Source organism: Ovis canadensis, chromosome 9, assembly GCF_042477335.2.
Source record: "Ovis canadensis isolate MfBH-ARS-UI-01 breed Bighorn chromosome 9, ARS-UI_OviCan_v2, whole genome shotgun sequence".
Classification (NCBI taxonomy): Eukaryota; Metazoa; Chordata; class Mammalia; order Artiodactyla; family Bovidae; genus Ovis; species Ovis canadensis.
The window spans coordinates 86,723,023-86,744,256 of NC_091253.1; the positions used below are offsets into that span (position 1 = coordinate 86,723,023).

The 21,234-nt window shown below is 39.8% G+C and overlaps 1 protein-coding gene across 2 annotated transcripts in view; it reads left to right on the plus strand.

The window, feature by feature from the left end:
* SNX31 (sorting nexin 31) overlaps positions 1-19,811 on the plus strand; it is an 84,967-nt gene extending 65,156 nt beyond the window's left edge. The window contains exons 11-14 of one of the 2 annotated variants that reach the window (XM_069601149.1): positions 6,106-6,219; positions 10,329-10,406; positions 16,013-16,069; positions 18,788-19,811. In XM_069601149.1, the coding sequence (XP_069457250.1) occupies positions 6,106-6,219; positions 10,329-10,406; positions 16,013-16,069; positions 18,788-18,877 (339 nt within the window). In that variant the 3' untranslated portion in view covers positions 18,878-19,811. The remainder of the gene's footprint in view (positions 1-6,105; positions 6,220-10,328; positions 10,407-16,012; positions 16,070-18,787) is intronic. The other variant, XM_069601150.1, reaches the window with a different exon arrangement.
* Positions 19,812-21,234: the final 1,423 nt, after the last annotated feature.

Sequence of the window (21,234 nt, forward strand, 5' to 3'; positions counted from 1 at the left end):
TGTTTCCCAGGGTTCCATTTCTAGGATCTCTCCTCTACTTATCTCCCAAAGTCAGTTTCCCAGATGACCTGTCAACAGGTCCAATATTTCCTACCGCATTCTTAACATTTTCACCAAGTTTCACAGACACCTGAAGCTCAACCTTTCCCCAAACCAGACTCATCCTTTTCCATATGCCCAGCCTAGGGTTCTTCCTCCTGTGTCCCCTATCTTGATAAATAGGATTTCCACCACCACCCCTAGTTGCCAAATCAGCAATCTTGAAATTACCCCTGACTTTTCTCTTATGTTACATTTTTAATTGCTGATGCAGACAGACCTATCTGTTCTATGACACTGGTGGTGGTGTTCAGCTGCTAAGTCATGTCCAACTCTTTGCAACCCCATGGACTGCAGCACGCCAGGCTTCCCTGTCCTTCACTGTCTCCTGGAGTTTGCTCACATTCGTGTCCATTGAGTCGATGATGCCATCCAACCATCTCATCCTCTGCCGGCCCCTTCTCCTTTTGCCTTCAGTCTTTCCCAGCATCCGGGGCCTCTCCAGTGAGTCAGCTCTTCGCACCATCCTATGGCACTGCTGTCCTTCAAGACTCTCCTTTTCTCTCTGCCCTCATGTCTTGATCTCAACATTTGCTGCCTGGATGAAATCCCACAGCCTCCTAACCCTTCTCACTGCCCCACTCTTACCCTCTTGGGGTCAGAAGAATAAAACACATCATATGATTTCAGTCCCTTTAAACCATGGGAACTTCTTTTGTGGCCAACGTTTGGTATATCTTGAAATGTCCTGTGTGCACTCGAGAAGAATGTATATGCTGCCACTGTTGAGAATGCATATGTTGCCCTAACTCTAACCCTACAAATATCAGTTCCATCAAGTGGTTAATGACGTTCAAGTCTCCTCTATCCTTACACATTTCTCTCTACGTGTTCTATCAGCTATTGTCAGGCATGTTAAAATCTTCAAATATAATTGTAGACTTGTCCATTTCTTTAAATTTTGTTAGTTTTTTCCTTCTTGTCTTTTATAGATTATTTTATTATTCAGACATTCGTTTCTCCTTGTTTTTTTATCCACGCCTTTAAAATTTATGGTTACTTGAGTCTTTAATATACATCTGTTTAACTTATTACAGTCTATTTTCAAATATTACATCATTTCACAAAAAGTTTAAAAACCTTACAACAGTGTACCTCTGTTTGCCGCTTCTGTCCTTTGTGGTATTTGTTGCCATACATTATTTCTACATATATTATAGACCTCATACTGTGTTATGATTATTTTTGCTTTCAATAGTTAATTATTTTTTAATTAAAAGGGAAACTTTTAATTTTGATATAATTATAGATTCATATGTAGTTGAAAGAAATCCTACAGAGGTTTTGCATACACTTTACCCTTTTCTTCAATTATTACATCTTTCAAAACTAGAGTACAGTATCACCGCCCATGCTACTGACATTGATACCATGAAAAGTTGAGACATTTCCATCATCACAAGGATCTTTCATGTTAGCTTTTTATAGCTGCATCCACTTACTCCCACTCTCATCCCTCTTGAACCCCTGGCAACCCTAACCTGTTTGCCATTTTCATATTGTGTCATTTCAAGAATATTTTATAAAGCTTTTGGAAATAATGGATTATCTATGACTTGACTGTGGTGATCATTTCGTGGATACATGCGTGTGTCCAAACTCTTCAAATTGTGTACATTAAATATGTGCAGTTTTTTTGCACATCAATTATGACCTCAGTTAGAAAAAACAAACACTCACACACATAAGGCAAGGTTATGCACCGGTCAATTGATGCAGATATTGTGACCAGAGGTTCACAAGAACCTAAACCTATATTTCCCCTTGGACTGTGTATCAGAACTCACTAATGCAGTGCTTGTGGTGATTATAGAACATAGCTAGTGTGAACAACAAGAACTGACTGTGTTTAGGAGGTAAACATAAAATAAAAGCAAGGAATTTGTTACCTTAAAAAATAAGAGAATGTTACATGAACATATCACACAGTATGTAGTCTTTGGGAATTTTTTTACTCAGCATAATTCTCTGGAAATTCATTCAGCTCGGTGTGCATATATCAGTAATTTGTTTCTTTTGGCAGCTGAGCAGTGTTCCATGATATAGAATAGCCACAATTTTTTAAAACACTCACCCAAAGAAAGATACCTGGTTGTTTCCAGTTATTAGCCATTATGAATAAAGCTTCTATAAATATGGATTCATAGGTTTTTGTCTGAGCACAAGTTTTCATTTCTCTGGGATAAATGCCTAGGAGTGCAATTGTTGGAAGTTGTGTGTTAAATTTTTTAAGAAACTGCCAAATTGTTTTCAAGGGGGCTGTGCCAATTTATTATACATTCCCACCAACGATGTATGAGCAAGCCAGTCTCTCCACTTTCTCATCAGCATTTGGCATTGTCATTATTTTTTATTTAGTCATCCTGGTAAGTGTGTATTGGTATTTAATTGGGATTTTAATTTGCCTTTCCCTCATGGCTAACGATGTTGAACAGCTTTTCATGTGCTTATTTACCATCTGGGTATCTTCTTAGGTGATATGTCTTCATAATCTCTCCCATTTTCCAATTGGATTTTTTGTTTACTATTGAGTTTTGAGAGCACTTACATTCTAGATATTAGTCCTTTTTCGATATGTGGCTTGCTAGTACTTTCTCTCACTTCGTAGTTTTTCATTCTCTTCACAGGGTCTTTTGCAAAGCAAAAGACTTTAATTTTGATGGAGTTGTTTTTCTTTATTGTGTTTTCAGTGTCAAGTCTAAATTCTTTGCCAAAGTTCCCTTTTTCGCCTATGGAAGTCCAACTGCTCTAGGACCATTTGTTGCAAAGGCTATCTTTCTTCAATTGAATTGCTGTCATACCTTTGTAAAAAATCCGTTGGGCACATTTGTGTGGGTCTAGTTCTGTTCCATGGATCTTTGTGTAGACACACAGAGGGAGGCATAGATCCCTCTACCAATACAACATCATCATTCTCTTCTTCTGTAACAGCTTTATCAAGATATTATTCACATTCCACACAATATAAAGTGTACAACTCAGTAGCATTCAGTATATTCAGAGTTGTGTAACTATCATCACAGTCAATTTTAGAAGACCTCAAAAAGAAGCTCCATACCTTTTATTTGTTACTTCCTTGTCACCAGGCCTAGGAACCCACTCATTTACTTTCTGCCTCTATAGATTTGCCTATTCTGAACTTAGCATATTAATGGAATCATACATGGTACTTGTGAATGTTTTTTGAGAGGGAAACCCAAACAGAGACCAGAGGTCTTGCTAAGTTGAGGAGAAAGAGACAAAAATCTGTGAAGCGGTGGTTAAAACTTATGGGATAAAAGACTAAAGACAAGGGTTTTACACAGAGCAAGAGCTTCAGAGAGCACCTTTCAAATCTTTTGGCTAAATAATGATTTGTGCATGTGCGGGCAATGCACAAATTTGCATCTGGGAAGTCTGGGGAAAGAACCACTGAAAAGCAGCCAGTTGAACAATTCCAAAAGCAGGTTGAACAATTCAAAAACAACATACTGGTGTTTTTACTTAATGTTTCCAGGGCTCATTCTTGTTGTAGCATACATCAGTATTTATTCCTTTTTATGGTCAAATAATATTCCATTGTACAGATATACCCACTTGTCCGTTGATGGCTATTTCTACCTTTTGACTGTTATGAATTACGCTACTATGAACATTTGTGCAGAAGTTTTTTTATGTGGATATAGGTTTTTGTTTCTCTTGGGTATATACCGAGGAGTGGAATTGCTGGTAATTCACCATAGTGGTTAACTTTTATGGTTAATTTTTTGAGGAAAGTCCAGACTGTCGTTTACAGTATCTTCTCCAGTTTACATCCCTACCAGCAACATAAGAGGATTCCAATTTCCCCATATCCTTGCCTGTTCTTGTTATTATCTAATTTTTTAAAAAATATGGCCATTCTAATGGATGTAAAGTAATATCTCATTGTGGTTTTATTTCAGTCTTTTTTTCTCTCTGTGCTTAATTTTGGGTGGTTTCTCTTGTCATAATTTCAAAGTCATCAATCTTCTGTAGCATATAATGTGTGTCTTTCCCATTTGTTATACTTTTATTTCTACAATTATACTTAATTTTTCATCTCTAGAAGGCCATTAAGGTCTTTTTTATATCTTCCATTTCTCTCCTTATCATGCTATTTTTTTCTAAATTTTTGAGTGTGTGGAGCATATTTAAAATAACTTTTTATATTATGGTCTACTAATTCCATCAGCTCTGACATGTCTATTGATTGATTTTTCTCCTATTTGCAGAGTACACTTATCTCATACTTTGCACACCAGGTAATTTATTATGGTATGCCAAACACTGTGAATTGTACACTGTTGAATGCTGGATTTTATTGTATTCCTTTAAAGAAGATTGGACTTTGTTCTGTCACACAATTAAATTACTTGGAATTAGTTTTATTTTTTTGAAACTTGCTTTTAAGCTTTCTTAAGGCAGATCAAGAGAAGTTTGGAGGACTAATTTAGTACTTTACTTAATAGCTGCCGTTCTTAGAACTCTCCCTGTCTTGTTTATTATGCTATCTCTACTCAGGTGGATAGAAACTATTTCCAGGCTGGTTTAAGAGCTTTTGGAATTGTTCAACCTGCTGCTTTTCAGTGGTTCTTTCCCCAGACTTCCCAGATGCAAATCTGTGCATCTCCCACGCATGCACAAATCATTATTTAGCAAAGAGATTTGAAAGGTGCTCTCTGGAGCTCTTGCTCTATGTAAAACCTTTGTCTTTCGTCTTCTATCCCATAAATTCTAACCACCGCTTCACAGATTTTTGTCGCTTTCTCACCAACTTAGCAAGACCTCTGGACTCTGGGTTTCCCTCCCTGTGCTGAGTCTTGGAAACTCCTCCAGGCAGTAAACTGGGTAACTACAGGGCTCACCTTACTTGTTTTCTGCTTCTCAGGGCTGACAGTTCTGCATTCTCTGCTGTTCTATGTCTGAAAACAGCTGTTTCTCAGTTCAGTTTTTTATATTGATGCTGCCAGACCCATAGTTCTAAAATACAAATTTGTGTTATTATTCAGCTTTTAAAATCTTTTAACAAAATGGCCTGTTGCCCTTAAGATAAAGTTCAGACTCCTTCACTTAGCTTGTAAAACCTGTAACAGCCAGGGCTCTTTTGGTAGCAAATAGTAGAAACCAAAACTTCTGGCTCTTGTGGGGAAACAAAAAAAAAGGATTTATTAGAGGGGTATGAGATAATCCACTGATTTCAAGAAAAGGGTGGAAAAAAAAAAAAAAGACTGAAATAGAGGCTCAGGATAACCAAGAACCAGAGGAGCTCAAGATTTCTAGAAAACAGGGATTCTTTTTCAGGACCTGCTCTTTGGATCCTTCTGCCCTGGAATCAAATGAGAGACCCAGAGTATTTATCCAGTTGGCTTGAGCTTGGGTCACGTGCCACCCTCCAAGAGGGCAGCATTTCCTGACTGTCCTAGCTTGAGAGCCACAGTGAAAAGTTTTTCCCAAGGGAATTTGAAACTCTAGTACCAGAAGAAAAAGCGATCGATGCTGTAAAGCAAAAATCACAGGTGCTTCCTACCAGGCTTCCAGGCTCTGGCCCTGCCCTTCCTCTCTCAGCCCCCCACCCATCACAGCGAATGATTCAGACACACTCTAGTGTGCCAGGCTCCCTCGTGCCTCAGTGCCTCTGTGCTTTTTTTGTCTTCTACTGGGAACCACTTGTTACCACCACACCCCTCCCTCAAAAACACACACAGCAAACTTGGATAATTTATTCTTCTGCTCAGATAACACTCTCTCTCCACTCTCACCCCGCCAGAACTTCTTTACCTCCTAGTCTGGATTAGACGTCCATCCTGTTCACTTCCATAGACCTGTGTTTGCTTTGCTTATAATACTTATATCAAACTATGATGATGTATTGTACGTTCATGGCTCCCCAAAAGGCTGATGGCATCTTGGGTATAGGGATATTCTCATTTGTTTTGATATTTTGTGCAGTACATAATAGCCATTTAAATTCCTGCTGAATGTCAAGTAATATCTTTGCCTTTGTAGGGGACTCTGCTGGATACGGATGGGCCACAGCAAACTCTCAATCAGAACTTAGAGCTCAGATTTCAGTATTGCGAGGATAGTCACTGGCGGTGGTTTGTTATTTACACCAAACAGGTAAGATCTCAGGGCAGAGTAGGAAAACCTTCAGTGCTAAATGCTCTCTTGCATTGCTGGGGTGGACAAAGCACCTTGCCCTAACCCAAGTGGAGCAGAATATTAGAGTATGCCACGCATGCACTTTTAGGCCTGTAATACCATTTGTTTGTTTTGGTTTTGTTTTATTTTGTGGTTGTTCAGTTGCTAAGTCATGTCCTACTTGTTGTGGCCCCGTAGACTGCAGCATGCCCATCTTCCCTGTACTTCACTATCTCCCAGAGTTTGCTCAAACTCGTGTCCATTGAGTCGGTGATGCTATCTAACCAACTCATCCTCCACTGCCCTCTTCTCCTTTTGCCTTCAGTCTTTCCCAGCATCGGGGTATTTTCCAGTGAGCCGGCTCTCAGACTTGTTTTGTTTCACTCGTCACCAAAGCTTTCATATAAATTAGAAATAAATTTATTTACCAAGTAACAGAAGACTCGACTATCAGTGACTTAGACCATGGATTAGTTAACTTCTCAAGGAATCAATGATGGTAAACATTTTAGGTTTTTAGGCTCATATGGTCTCTGTTGCAACTACTTAACTCTATTGCTGTAGCACAAAAAGAAGCCACAGACAATATATAAACAAATGGGTATAGCTGTGTTCCAATAAAACTTTACTTATAAACACAAGTGGATAGGGTGAGATTTGTTTGCCAACCCCTGGCTTATACAATACAAATTTTTATCATCTCACTTATTAAGAACACTAGAGGGAGATGTTGGCATCCCTATAATTCTTTTGGCCTTTTCCAAGTAGAAAAAAGCAAAAGTCATACCCCAGAATCACTCCCCCCACCCCCACCCCCCCAGTAGACTTTCCATTTTGTCTTACTGGCCAGAGCTAGGTCACACGAGCACTCCTAGCTTCAAGGGAGTCTGGCTTCAAGGGAATCTGGGAATCAAGCATTTATCATAGAGGAACAGGATTCATAATCAACTTAAGAGAAGCATGAGTCATTGCCTAGAGCTGGGTACTTTGAAATTCCCAAATCAGGGTTCTGTTACTAGGGAAGGAGGGACAATGGCTTTTGGGTAGCAATAGTTAAATCTGAAGTAAATGTGAACTACTTAAAATTAAAAATCCATTAAAAATCTAATTTTCTATATGCCAAATCCAATTGGAAATTCTTTTTACTTAGCTAACTTAAACTATTTCAATTTGGAGTCAAAACTACAAGTGTTCTAAAACAAAACCAAAATAGCAAAGTAATCTTTGCATCAACATCATATTCAACTTGAGTACCTGGTGTGTGTGCTCAGGCTCACTTGCTCAGACTCCTCTGACCATGGGATTTTCCAGGCAATAATACTGGAGCAGGTTGCCATGCCCTCCTCCAGGGGATCTTCCTGACCCAGGGATTGAACCCACGTCTCCTGCAATGGCAGGCAAATTCTTTACTACTGCACCTGGTGATCACATTCAGTTCTGTGTTCCATGCAGCATTCCAGTTTTAGGCAACCAAAGCTCAATTTTAACATTCCACTAGTACAGTTCTGATCAAGAGATAATAGATATCCATGTCCTCTGAAAAACAAAGTACTAAATCAAAATCCCAGGTTAAAGAAATGGTCCCCCAGGTTCACCTTAAATATAAAACATCCTTAAGGAAGTGGTAGGATGGTTTGCTGAGGCAAGATCTGCAGTCACGTGGAAACACACAGAGAGATTTTGGCAGCGAAACCACCCCCTTCCCTCTGAATGCTAAGTGCGGTAGTTAAATTTTATTATGGTCTTTTAATCTAGTCTGTACAAATGAGTTTAAGCCACTAAGGAGAGGTGCAATAAACATCCTTTGAAAAGAGTCCTAGTAAGGTCTTATTTCCTTTGGAGTACGGATTTATCGATGTGCACCCAAGGGCTACTTCTGCAAAAGGCAGAAATGTGGTTTGTGTGCCTTGCAAATACAGAAAGAAGACTTGGCCCAACTCTTTCCTGGGCCCTTTAAACGGAAGCTTCATATATAGAGAGTGAGATTTATTGATTTGCTTATGTTTTATTTTTGGCTGTGGGGGTCTCTGTTGCTGCACTTGGGCTTTCTCTTGTTGCAGGGAGCAGGGGCTACTCTTCGTTGTGGTGCTGTGGCTTCTCACTGCAGCAGCTTCTCTTGTCGTTGAGCACAGACTCTAGGCACCTGGGCTTCAGTTGTGTAGGTGGATGGAATCGGTCTACACCCTGTGAGACACCATTAAACACCCCTCCTAGCTGCATCAGCTCAGGGTTTGCTGTCGTTTACCTGTTTCGTACCCTGATGTTTCATGGGTGACATATATGCAGAGATAAACAGGGTTCATTCTTAGCTAAAGCAGGAAGGCAAGCTTTGTGTCTGCATATAAACCCCACATCCGTGACTCTTTTCCTTATTGGTGGCAACCTTTTCTTTCCCCTCTTTTCTCTCCTCTTAAATAAAATGCAACCCATCTCTGTAAAACTCTGAAACGCCCCCTCCGTGTAGCCCCTTCACCCTCTAGTTCCACTTTGTATGTCCTGTCCTCCAAAAGCTCTCTACATCGGCTGCCATAACCCGAACTTTCCCTCCCTCTCCCCTCTCCTCCTCTCTGTCATCCTCTCACCCCCAAGTTCAGGGACCATCCATGAGCACAATTTATACTAAATTTCTCTGGCCTCAGGCTTTGAGCTTCTGTTGTCTGAAACCTCAGTGGGGCCAAATGAGAAATGAGCAGTCCAAGAGCTGAGAGCAGAAAAATGAGCAGGAATAAAAGAATCTGTGGGAAAGGAGCAAAAGGGAAAATCACAGGGGAACCTTAAGTTTGGCACATGGTATAAAGTTCCTAGAGAAAGGAAAGCCTCAGCTTTTGTGCAGCAAGATGTATATGACATGTGTCTTGCCACTAGCAGTGATGAGCCGTCGATAAGCCACAGTGGTGTTTGGGGCAATGGTCAGTCTTGACAGTGAATGACTAAAAATACCAGGAAAATTTAAAAAGGAAGAAAAACGACTAATTTTGTCTTCAGCAAGAGCCATAAGGTGCTAATATAGCCTTTCAAACAGGTTAATATGCATGCCTACTTATAGGTCTCTCAATCATTCAGTTCAGTTCAGTTCAGTTCAGTCGCTCAGTCGTGTCCGACTCTTTGCGACCCCATGAATTGCAGCACGCCAGGCCTCCCTGTCCAGCACCATCTCCTGGAGTTCACTCAGACTCATGTCCATCGAGTCCGTGATGCCATCCAGCCATCCCATCCTCGGTCGTCCCCTTCTCCTACTGCCCCCAATCCCTCCCAGCATCAGGGTCCTTGCCAGTGAGTCAACTCTTCACATGAGGTGGCCAAAGTACTGGAGTTTCAGCTTCAGCATCATTCCCTCCAAAGAAATCCCAGGGTTGATCTCCTTCAGAATGGACTGGTTGGATCTCCTTGCAGTCCAAGGGACTCTCAAGAGTCTTCTCCAACACCACAGTTCAAAAGCATCAATTCTTCGGCGCTCAGCCTTCTTCACAGTCCAACTCTCACATCCATACATGACCACAGGAAAAACCATAGCCATGACTAGACGGACCTTAGTTGGCAAAGTAATGTCTCTGCTTTTGAATGTGCTATCTAGGTTGGTCATAACTTTTCTTCCAAGAAGTAAGCGTCTTCTAATGTCATGGCTGCAGTCACCATCTGCAGTGATTTTGGAGCCCCCCAAAATAAAGTCTGACACTGTTTCCACTGTTTCCCCGTCTATTTCCCATGAATAGAAGATTGACTATCATCATTTGATTTGATTGTGATTAGAGGCGGTTTTTATTATTTGTTGCTCATAAAACATGAGCTGTTTACAAAGTAATGGGAAAAAATGGGATGTACGGGAGCAGTTTTGAAAAAGATTAGTAATGAGATCCTGGTCATTTTTAATCTTTTAAAAAATGTACTGCAAGTATATCCCTGTAATTGAGAAACTTTATGGTTACTTGCTGGTTACATCTTATGAAATTAATGAAAGTCAAAGAACTCTAAATTCTTAAAAGCATACTTTTGGAGGACAGGGCACAAAACCTGCTTCTCAGTATGAAGAGGGGAGGAAGAGAATGAAGTCTTTAACTGACAGAGTTCTTTATTTCTGGGTTTCTTAGGCTTTTTTGCTGAGTAGCTGCTTGAAAAAGATGATTTCAGAAAAGACGGTAAAGCAAGCTGCAGAGAATCCAGAAATGGTAAGTGCTCTTATCCGCGTCTGTGTTTCAGTTTGTTTCCACCATCAGCTGGCACTAAACTACACTGATGTGTTTCCCCGGACACAGTGAGTCCGGTCTTCCAGTTCAGTTCAGTTTAGTCGCTCACTCGTGTCTGACTCTTTGCAACCCCATGGACTGCAGCACGCCAGGCTTCCCTGTCCATCACCAACTCCCAGAGCTTGCTCAATCTCATGTCCATCAAATCAGTGATGCCATTGAACCAGCTCATCCTCTGTCGTTCCCTTCTCCTCCCACCTTCAATCTTTCCCAGCATCAGGGTCTTTCAAATCCAGGGACAAACCCAACTGCCCAGAAGTGAGCTTCTCAGCTCTCTGGGAGCTCAGTCTTCAGAATTCAAGCCAATTTCCCAGGGAGAAGTCAGTTGTCCTTGGATTGCTGAGAACTTGCTAACCCTCTATTCTGTATCCTTGTATTTCTGCCTTCTCCCAAATGGAAGATTCCAGATTTACCATAAAAGCAACAACATGGACAGAATCAGCAAGGCAGGTAAGAGCTTAAATAAGCTCTGAAGTTTTGTCTCTAGATAGAACTCACAGCCTCTTGATACTTCCACTGTACCAAATTAAAATGCCTTTAGCATTTGGGAGAAGCCATCGGGTAAAAGAAGCTCTCAAGGCTATAATTTTTTCTCAGTGTAAAATTTATTTTTCTTGTCTCCATCTCTTCAATAAAGGCCTAGTTACTCACTGTAAGTGTTGATGCTGGGGCTGTAAAGAGAGTTCCTGAGATTCTAAACTTTCTACTTGCCTTGTCACCATCAGGATACAAGCTTGTCCCAAGTAAGACAGTACAGTTTGATTTTTTTAAATGACATTTATAAACATGAATTGTAGGATAACACACTGGGCTTTAAAAATACAACAGAAAGTATTTGAAAACTTTTCCTAATATTATAATTTTAGTGTATTATAAGAGGGCAGATTATACCTTTCGTTTAACATTGATCTTTACTTGACTTTGCAGCTTTTTTTCCTCAGAAAAATGTTGCATTTTATACTTACTTTTCTTTCTTCTAGAACTCAAAATATTTTCCCAGGGAAGATAAAATTCACTGCCCCTTGGTGTCTGAACACTTCAAAATGTGCTAGAGAATAGCAAATCACACCAATAAAACAATCAAGGATGCTTTTTTTTTTAAAGCATAATAAAATCTAACCTCCTAAGAAGGATGGACCCGTTTAGGTCTCAATTTAAATATATGTATATGATAAATATGTATAAACATAAATATACCATGTATCATTTTATATATGTATGTGTATATACAGAGAGAAAAGCAATTAATGTACCCCCATTAAAAGGGAGAAGTGCTCTCAAATGTGGTTTGATAAAGTGTAAGCTACTTGATGCAGGAAATACTTGTACAATGAATATCTAAGAGTTTTCTCTACAATAAGAGGAAGTAGTAACCTATTTAAAGTTTTCAAGAAAAACAACCACACCATCATATTCCATAGATTCGCATGCAAATTAAAATCTATAATTTATCTTGGTGACTGATAGCAAAAGCAGCATGGTAGTCAATAAAACTTGTATTGCCTTACCCAAATACTCATCAAGTTTTATTTTCACAAACTCTTTATTTCTTTCCTTATGTTGGTTCTTAGAAAGAAGTTAAGATTTTTCCTCTGAAAATTGGATGGTGTTGGAATAGTTCACATTTCAAAAGAATGTTGTAGGAATAGCCCACATTTTAGTCTGGAGTTTCATCTATTATTACAAATCCTTGGGTAGAATGGGACCCTGGAAAGGAGATAGAAAAGACAGATCATCTCTTTGAACTTTGACTGGATCTCCTCGCAAAGTACAGTTGATAAGAACAAGTCACTTTATGGAGCTTAAAGTAACCATATAAATGTTAGACTGTGACATTTACTCATTTTCTAGGCAAAACATATGAAGCCTGAATTGACACCTATCACTTATAGAAGTCTCATAGACCAAAATTTACAAGGCAGAATAAATTAAAAGATTTTATAACTGTGAAGAATCTGGGGAGGGAAAGAAAAACTGAGAAAACTGTAACCAACTGAACCCCATAAACAAAGCAGATGGTCCCTTGAGAGATTAAATAGTACTCTTTTATCCTGGTAAGAAGGAAGAAGTGAAAGAAGAAATTTAGTGCTAACTAACTTAGAGTTAATTAGCTTAGTTAGCTTTAGGCAATGGTTTCAAAGGTTAAGACTTGAACTGCTTATGAAGAGATGATTAAGATTTGAAGTCAAATGAATGCGCTAAAGAAAAATGTAAACATGCAGCAAAAAAAGAGTTAAATTCTTAAGACAGTATTAACTGAAAAACCAGAAAGGAGAAAAATGTGTAACATTATTCTTAGAGCTATGCTCTTATACAAGAACCTAAATTGATTTTTTTCAATATTTGCTACTTTTAACTAGAACAAAATTAAAGGATTATTTTATTTGAAAATAAACTATATTAGTTAGGAGTAATTTTGACTGCCAATAACAAAAAACAAAACAAGACAAAATAAGTGTTTTGGGCAAGATAAAAGTCTGTTTCTCTCTCATCTAAAAGCCCAGAAGCAGGCATAATGGGGCTGTGTGGTGTCACCAGAGACCTTTCTGCCCTGCCATCTTCAGTGTGTGGCTTTTACCTCATGCCCAGGATGGCTGCTGGAGATCCAGCCATTACATGCACATTCCAGACAACAAGTATAAGGAGAGTATGCAGAAGCACTCACCCTTTTTCTTTAATGAGGAGTCTCAGAGGTCCCACATAGGATTTCTGCTTATAGCTCATTGTCCAAGAGTTAGTCATATCGCAGGCCCCCCCCCCACCCCCAGCTGTAAGGAAGTCTGGTAAATGTAGTCTTTTTGCAGAGTATGTTGTCTTTCCAAATAAATGTGGGTGTTACTACTAAGAAACAACAGAATGAATAATGGAGTAGGCTAACAGCAATCTCTGCTGTGTAAAGAAATCTACAAGACACCAAGAAAAGAAAGCACATGGATTTTATGTAGTACGTGTATTCCCTGCATACAGGATATAAGGGCTTCCCTGATAGCTCAGTTGGTAAAGAATCACCTGCAATGCAGGAGACCCTGGTTCGATTCCTGGATTGGGAAGATCCTGTGCAAAAGGGAAAGACTACCCACTCCAGTATTCTGGCCTAGAGAATCCCATGGACTGTATAGTCCGTGTGGTCGCAAAGAGTCAGACAGGACTGAGTGACTTTCACTTTCATTCCTAAGGAGCTTCTGAAAGTGTATTATCATCATTATAATTATCATTATTTATATATTAAACCATAATCTGAATACATGAGAGTTATCAGAAATATGCTAGTAAATATTTTCTGAATTGAAAAACTATTTTTAAAATAGTCTATACCTAGTTTGTTTTTATTAGTTTATATAACTTTTCCTTAGGTTTACTCAACAGCAGGTCTGAATCTCTAAATTGGTCTTCTGAAAAATGGCAAAGAACAAGGTGGCCGTCTGACTCCAGCTTGCCTCATACCTCCCCTCCCCTCCCCAGTTACCATAACCATATATATTTCTCTCTCCACTTCTCTTTCATTGGGGGTGAGATCAGACAGTGTAAGAGGCCATTGGGTGCTTTGAAGTATGTTCCTGTTCTATGAGGAGAAGGGGAAACACCAAGGCCAGTGCTATCTGATGTTGTAGGATCAGCAGCCTCTTCATGGCTTGTCCAGTTCAGAAAACAGAAAAGGTACTGACATTACAGCCATCATAAGAATGGTCCAAGCATAGCAGGAAGACAGTTTCAGAGAGCCGGAGGGGAAGGAATGAAGAGTTATGCTATCAACAAAAACTCTCTGTTGAGAGAGAGAGTGCAGGAATCCTGCATTATGAAAAAAAGGATTAACTCCCCCCCTCCAACTTGATCACCCTGGTATATAAAATATAAAAAGCCTACTGAAATGAGTCAAGGGAACAAGCTATATCAGAAATTGCTGAACAATTCTAGTGTGTTTCATTTTTACATAGGGAGAAGGAAGGGAAGGAGACTAGGAGAGAAAAATTCCAAGAAGTTTCCCCCAACTTCGGTATTTCATTGCACAAGACTACTTACAGACTATCAAGTAATGCTGTAAAATGATAAAATAACAAAACACAAGGCATCGGAACATTGCTTTCTCATTTATCAAGACCTAATAATGATTTTTTAAAACTATTGAGATAGGCTGCAAATATATGGACATCTCTATTGAGAATACTAACCTAAAGGAAGTCCTATGTACCCTTCAAAGTGATATATTTTACAGGAAAAATTAAGTTAATCATAGTTAAAAATTAATCCTCTTTTGCAGTACCGTGTTATTTATCTCACTTATTTTGTAATGTCCCACTGTATATAGGGGGACATGATCTCATGAATCATAAGCAACTTAGTTAATTCACCCCCTCATTCTATCATTTGCCGATGCCTATATTTACTATATATAGTGGCTAGAAACTGAGAATCCAGAGTCAAGGAGTTTATTTGTTGGAAAAGAAAAGCAATTAGTAAAGAGACATTTAGGGTGATAGAGTGATAAGCTGAGATACACGCCGAAAGCATAGTTCTTCAACAGTGTTCTTTTCTTTTTCTGTTGGGCTGGCTAAAAAATTCTTTCAGGTTTTTCAGTACGCTTGGATAAACCTGAATGACCTTTTTGGCCAACCCAATATAAGAAAAGTCTAAGAGTCCTTTCCCCTAAACCCTGGCTAGGAGACTGACCTTGGTGTGCTATGACTTTACCCTCTGACCTCCAGCTTCCAGCCGGGGTCACCCATGGGGAAAGCCAGTGAGGTGGGAGGAGATGGAGACCAGGGTATTTATTTCTCTGACTCCGTCCCTGCTGGGTCTCTGCGGTTGGCCCAGTCCTCGACTGGGTGCCACAGCTCCTGAAGCGACCTCTCCTACCTGCTGCTTTGGCCGCTCTGGTTCCAGTACCAGCTGCTCCCCTCACCCCTGCAGACCCAGAAGTGGTGAGAACCGACACCCACCCCAGCCCCTCGCTACTCACTACATCCTTTCACTGGTGCACTTTGATCCTTCCCACACCTCCATTAAGCAGTTCCTTGTAGAAAACTCCCTCAGTTACCCTGGGAGTAAGCCATCTGCTTTCTGCTGGGCCCCTTACTGTTATATTAAGGTTTCCTTATGTGCATGAGGTATATTCAAGTGTCTTAAACTTTAGTTTGATTCTTCTCTTGATTAATGATGCCTTTTGATTAATCAGAGCCCCATTTGGCTTTGGTTCAGCATATGGATTGGAGCTCTGTGGATTATTTCTGGATTTAGGAGTTCATTTTGTGTGAAGTCCTTTTAAAAGCTGTGTTAAATCACAAAATCCATAGCAGCCACCAACGTTAAACATTAAGCTTCACTTCACTTTCAGGGACTCAGTTTCTGAAACGCTGAGGTACTTGGAAACGAAGGGGGACTGTGCAGATGACAAGCAGGTGTCCTGCTGACTGGCAGCCTTCGGGACCATTAAGAGGATTATTGTGGAAGGAGAAATGTGCTGGTTAAATAGATTATTTGTGTGCTCGCTTCTCTGGCTGTGCTGACTGACATTTCACTAATCTATTTAGCAGATTGAAGTTCCAGAACAAGGCAAAAGTAAAAAATACCACATTCAACAAAACCAGGTCTGTGAGTAAAATTATGTAATGGGTATATTATAATTTTGATAAATCTGCCTGTTTTTCCCCTTTTAAGTAACCAAAGTCATTCTACTTTTAAGATTAAGCCAGAATTCTCTTTCTCAGAAGCTCCTCCATGCAGACTGGTCCAATTGGACAACCATCACAGAAACATAGTGTTTTTACTGTAGAACCCAGTTGGGCTAGGAGAAATGCTTTCTTGAATTTACATATACAAACGTTCCAAGAAGAACACAAAACTCTAGTGATTTTCTTCTTTACTTCATGCAGTTTTTTTTTTAATGTTCTTTCTCGTATGTATGTTTTAGTTTCATAGACTTTCTGCAGTGTATTCTGTATAAAACAGCCTTTAAGTGGATAAACTGCTTTTTCAAGCGTTTAGGTCTGCTGTGCAGATAACAGTAGCCATAAATATCGTAATAGAAAGCATGAATACACTCATGGCCAGACACCATGTCAAAGTACTTTTCTGTGGATTAACACATTTATCCTCACCATGATCCTGTATCATTGGTACTGTATCACTATTCCTCAAATCAGCTGAGGAAACTGGGACACAGAGAGGTTAGGTGATTTGCTCCAGGTTGCACAGTTGTCAGTGGTAGCAGGCAGTCTGATTCCATAGCTGTGTCCTTAACTAACTCTTCCTTTTGAGGTTCGGATCTTAGTGGGGGTGAATGAAATAAAGGTGGCCTCTAAGTAGCATTGAATGGGATTCACTATTGGTTCAGCTCCTGTCACAGAGCCTGCTGTGTATATAAAGGTAGTTAGTATATAAGTACAGTATTTATAAATATATAAGGTCCTTCCTGGAGTGGATAAGCTCAGAGAAAAATTTTAAACACAGACTAAAAGCAGACCTCTCTCTCTTACATAATAACAGCACTTCTGGCTGCTTACATCAGAGACAGGCAGTGAGAACTCCACCAATTACTGGCTGTGTGTCTTCAGGCAGATCAAAAAACTGGATGTGTATAAGGGATGCTTGGAGCTTATTAAAATGCAAATTCCCACCCCAAAAGATGGATCCAGTAGACCAGCATTTATAGCAAGAATGCCATTGGGAAACACTGCACCAAACTTCTTATTTATCTTTAAGATAATTTCATCACTTAAATTCATCCATGTCAGCAGCATAGTATGGCATAGAGCTGTGGTTCTCAAAGTTGGCTCTATAATGATATCATCTGAAGAGCTCAAAAAACATGATGGCTGAGCCCCACTCTCAGAGACTCTGATTTATTAATAAGTTTTTCTGAGGGGCCTGGCAGTGGGATTTTTTAGCTGCCCAGGTGATCTAAAGTATAGCCAGGATTGAAACCATTACTCTAAAAGAGTGGTTCTCAGAGTGGGGTCCTTAGACCATCAGGGTCAGCATCCCTTGGGAACTTACTAGAAATTCAAATTCTCAGGCCCCAACCGTATTGGACCAGAAGCTCTGAGGCTGGGGCCCAGCAATCGTATTGGGCAAGCCCTCCAAATGAGTCTGATGCACGCTTGAGTTCGAGAGCCACTGTCCTAGAACGACAGAGATGCCAGTCAGTCAGCGCAGATGAACAGCAGTGCTAAGGAGGTGAGCCTCGGTGATGCTCTGAGCAGGGCCAGCAGGTTGGAAGGGAGCCTGGTGCCCAACTATATTGAATTCCAACTTACTTTATCCAACCTTTATAGAGAGCTAAACCTGAGCTAGGTACTGTTATAATTGCTTTCCACATATAACTCACAGCAACCCAGATATTATCATCATCCTTGGTTTGTAGCCAAGGGAACTGAAACAGAAGAAAGGTTAAGTAACTTGCCCAAGGTCACTCAGCTGGTAAATGACAGAGTTAGTATCCATGCCCAAACACCCTTTGTTATTTAACAAATAAAATTTTTGTTGCTGTTGTTCCTTTAACTACTCTGCCATGAGGCCTATCAAGACAAATTCCTCATGGGGGGTGGGGGGGGTGGAATTGTAGCTGCTCTGGTGAGCTGCCACACATTTACGTCACCAGGGCCAAAACCCAGTCTCTGTGGCTCTGTCTTAGAGAGTTTATAAACACTGAAAGTCGACTATTCACTCACTGAAGGTCTGCAGCAACCGTAACTTCTTAAAGTATGTTAAAATGTCTATAATCCTTTTTTGTAAAACTTTATGAGTGATGTGCACTAACGACTTTGGTGAAAGTAAAAACAGAAAGTCCTGTCTTTAACAGATGAGGAAAAGATAAGAGAGGCAGGGTTCGAGTGTTACCTGGAGACACTCCAATGCCTGCAAAGGTGCTCTGGACATGCCTCTTCATACCAGTAGGGGACACCCTCAGCAGTAACAGATGTATACCTGCTCCTGAAACACAGCTGCTACAGGATAAAAACCATTTAAAAAAATTATTTATTTACTTGGTTGAGCTGTGTCTTCACTGGTTGTGGTGAGGGGGGCTGCTCTTCATTGCAGTGCAGGGGCTTAGGTGCTCAGCGACACGGTGGAATCTTCCTGGACCAGGGGTCAAACAGGTATCCGCTGCATTGGCAAATGAATTCCTATCCACTCTACCACCAGGGAAATCCAGGGTAAAACCATTTAAAACAATCATTGCTTAACAGATATAACCTTTCTGTTGCCTTTTTAATATTAATCTTTGGCTTTTTAACTATTATTGTTGTTATGGAAATTACTTCCTCTCATATGTATTTCTGACCTCTCTGTTTACTTTGTAACAGAAAGACTATTCTAGTTTTCCACCAAGAAAAAGCAAGATTAAGATAGCTGAAGTTGACTGTGGTTTTGGGAACGTAAAGGAAGATCTTTGAAGACAAAGTCTAACTTCTTAAAATGGCCTTAAAAGTGATCTTGACCGTGAAAGGGCTTGGCTTCCTACCACCTATAGAAGAAATGTGAGCCGTCCCATCTTTTTCCTGGATGGACCATATTCATCAAGACTACTTCAGAACTCTGTTTATCTCAAGATTAAAAGAAAATGAAGACTACCTCAGAACTCTGTTTATCTCAAGATTAAAAGAAAATGGAAACCAAAGTTATACAGTTTGTTTTTAATGACTTATAAACGACAAATGGCGAATCTGAATCAATTAGTACAATCCTCCTTCTTTTTTCTTCCCCTAAAATATATATTGACCTGGCTTCATGAAGCCTTTTATATGTTCTGATATTGCATGAATGAAAGACCTAATCTAAAACACTACAAATGCATTTGGGGTTAAGATCTGAAGACATGACTCATCAGCTGTGGCTCTAAGAAATGGAATCATTGAAAAAGAAATCTGGACTTCACTGATCCGTCCAAAGCATCAGAACAAGGAAGTGATGAAACACCAATTTGTTTTCTTATATAACTCTGAGCCTACCAAGATGGATGTACTCAAAGTAGTAGGCTGCCCTGTCCTCTGTTTCTCCCCAGTTGTAGTTGCATTCTGTCCTTAGTATACTGAGTTCAGTTCAACAGTCATAAGGCTATTTTGTATATTTTTATTTTGAAAACCAAGGGGACCCTTCACTCAATATCAAATATCTTAGCTTTAAAACTATGCATACTTTTTCATTAGACTTTTCCTTATCCAGTTTCAGTTCATCATGATAATAGATTTATACACAGAATTAATATTGCAATAAGGGTGAGGGACAGAGGAATCAATGTAATCAGATAAAGTGTGATATTCCAATGTTCTTTTCTAACTGTGTTGTATAACTAATTATATAATAAATATGAATATATTCTAGTGAATGTAGAATTTATTGGTGAAAAAATTCTGTGAATGATTTTTTGAAGTGTAGCATCTATTAAAGCCCTATTATATTTATAAAGCAGTGTCTCTAACCATAACTCCTAAGGCCATGAAGTTTCATTTTTACATTTTAGGAGATGGTGGGACATTTTTGCAAAGTGGAATGATCCCAGATCACCCATGGTGAGTGTTTTAATGAGCTAAGATATATTTTCCAATTAAAATAGAAGCTTATTCTCTATTTTGCCAATTTAAGAATAGTCAAAAGTCTATTTCTTTTTAATAGCAAATGCCTACACTGTGTAAGGATTTATTGAAGACCTTAGAAATGCAAAGAGGATTTGTATTTGGAGTGAGAAAATGTATATATTAGATGGAACCATATTTAACTGCTGTGTTGTAGGTCAAAAATAGTTGAATGTTAACCCTTTAATGTGTTGCAACTTGATGCATAGTTGCAAATAATCCAAGACAGCGTGGGAGTAGGTGTCCAATGTGTAGTGTGGTCCTATGTGTCATAGGAAGTTGTGGGGGGTGGTCAAGAAGGCCTGAGGTGAAGAGGGACTTTGAAAAAAGAGTAGAGTCAAGCAGAGGCAGAGGTGGGGCACACATGTAGAAAGAAATGATCGACTCTGGTGGGAGAGCAAGTGCATGTCCAGGGAAGGGTAAGCAAACGTGCTCTGCGCTAGCAAAGCCTGAGGTTAAGGGAGTGATGAGGAGCCAAGAGGGACCAGCACCTATGCCTACAGGACTGCAGCATCCCCGTAATATAAGTAGAGCAATTCACCCCTGTTTGATGATGGCAAAAACAGAAGCATTGAATTTAATAGTTTTTTTTTCCCCCAAGACATTGAGATCACCATCAATATAAAAATATGAGAATAAAAATACAAGTGATGAAGTGCATTCCACAGTACATACTGTGAAGAATAAATGAACCGAGACAGTGGGAAACAAACTTCCTCAGCAGTTATGCAAGAGAAGAAGGAACTATTAATTAATTAGCTCCTATGGGGGTTACTGGGCCTTCCTTTATCTGGAAGGAATTGGGGGGTTAAATCACTTCTGGATCAAAGCTACTTCATTATTGGGTTAAAAAGCCTGACTTCCAACTGCCAGAGTGACCTTCCCAGCTGCAGGCTCTGAGAGAAGATGGCCAGTGAGACCCCATCACTGCCTGGGGCGAGGTCTTCACCCTCAGATGTGATGCTGAGGTAGGACCTTCCCGACAGCAGAGCCATCCGCCCCAGCAAGACATCTGAAGACATCCTCCTGGGTGTGAGTTATGCAGGTAGGCAACTGCTAAATTCGTTCAAGTAACTCCTAAGCGGTGTGGTGTGGCTTTGGAAATCAGCATATGCTTTAATCTATGGATTTACTCCTCATTCATTTACAGTCATCAACATCACTTCTGTCCATGTCGA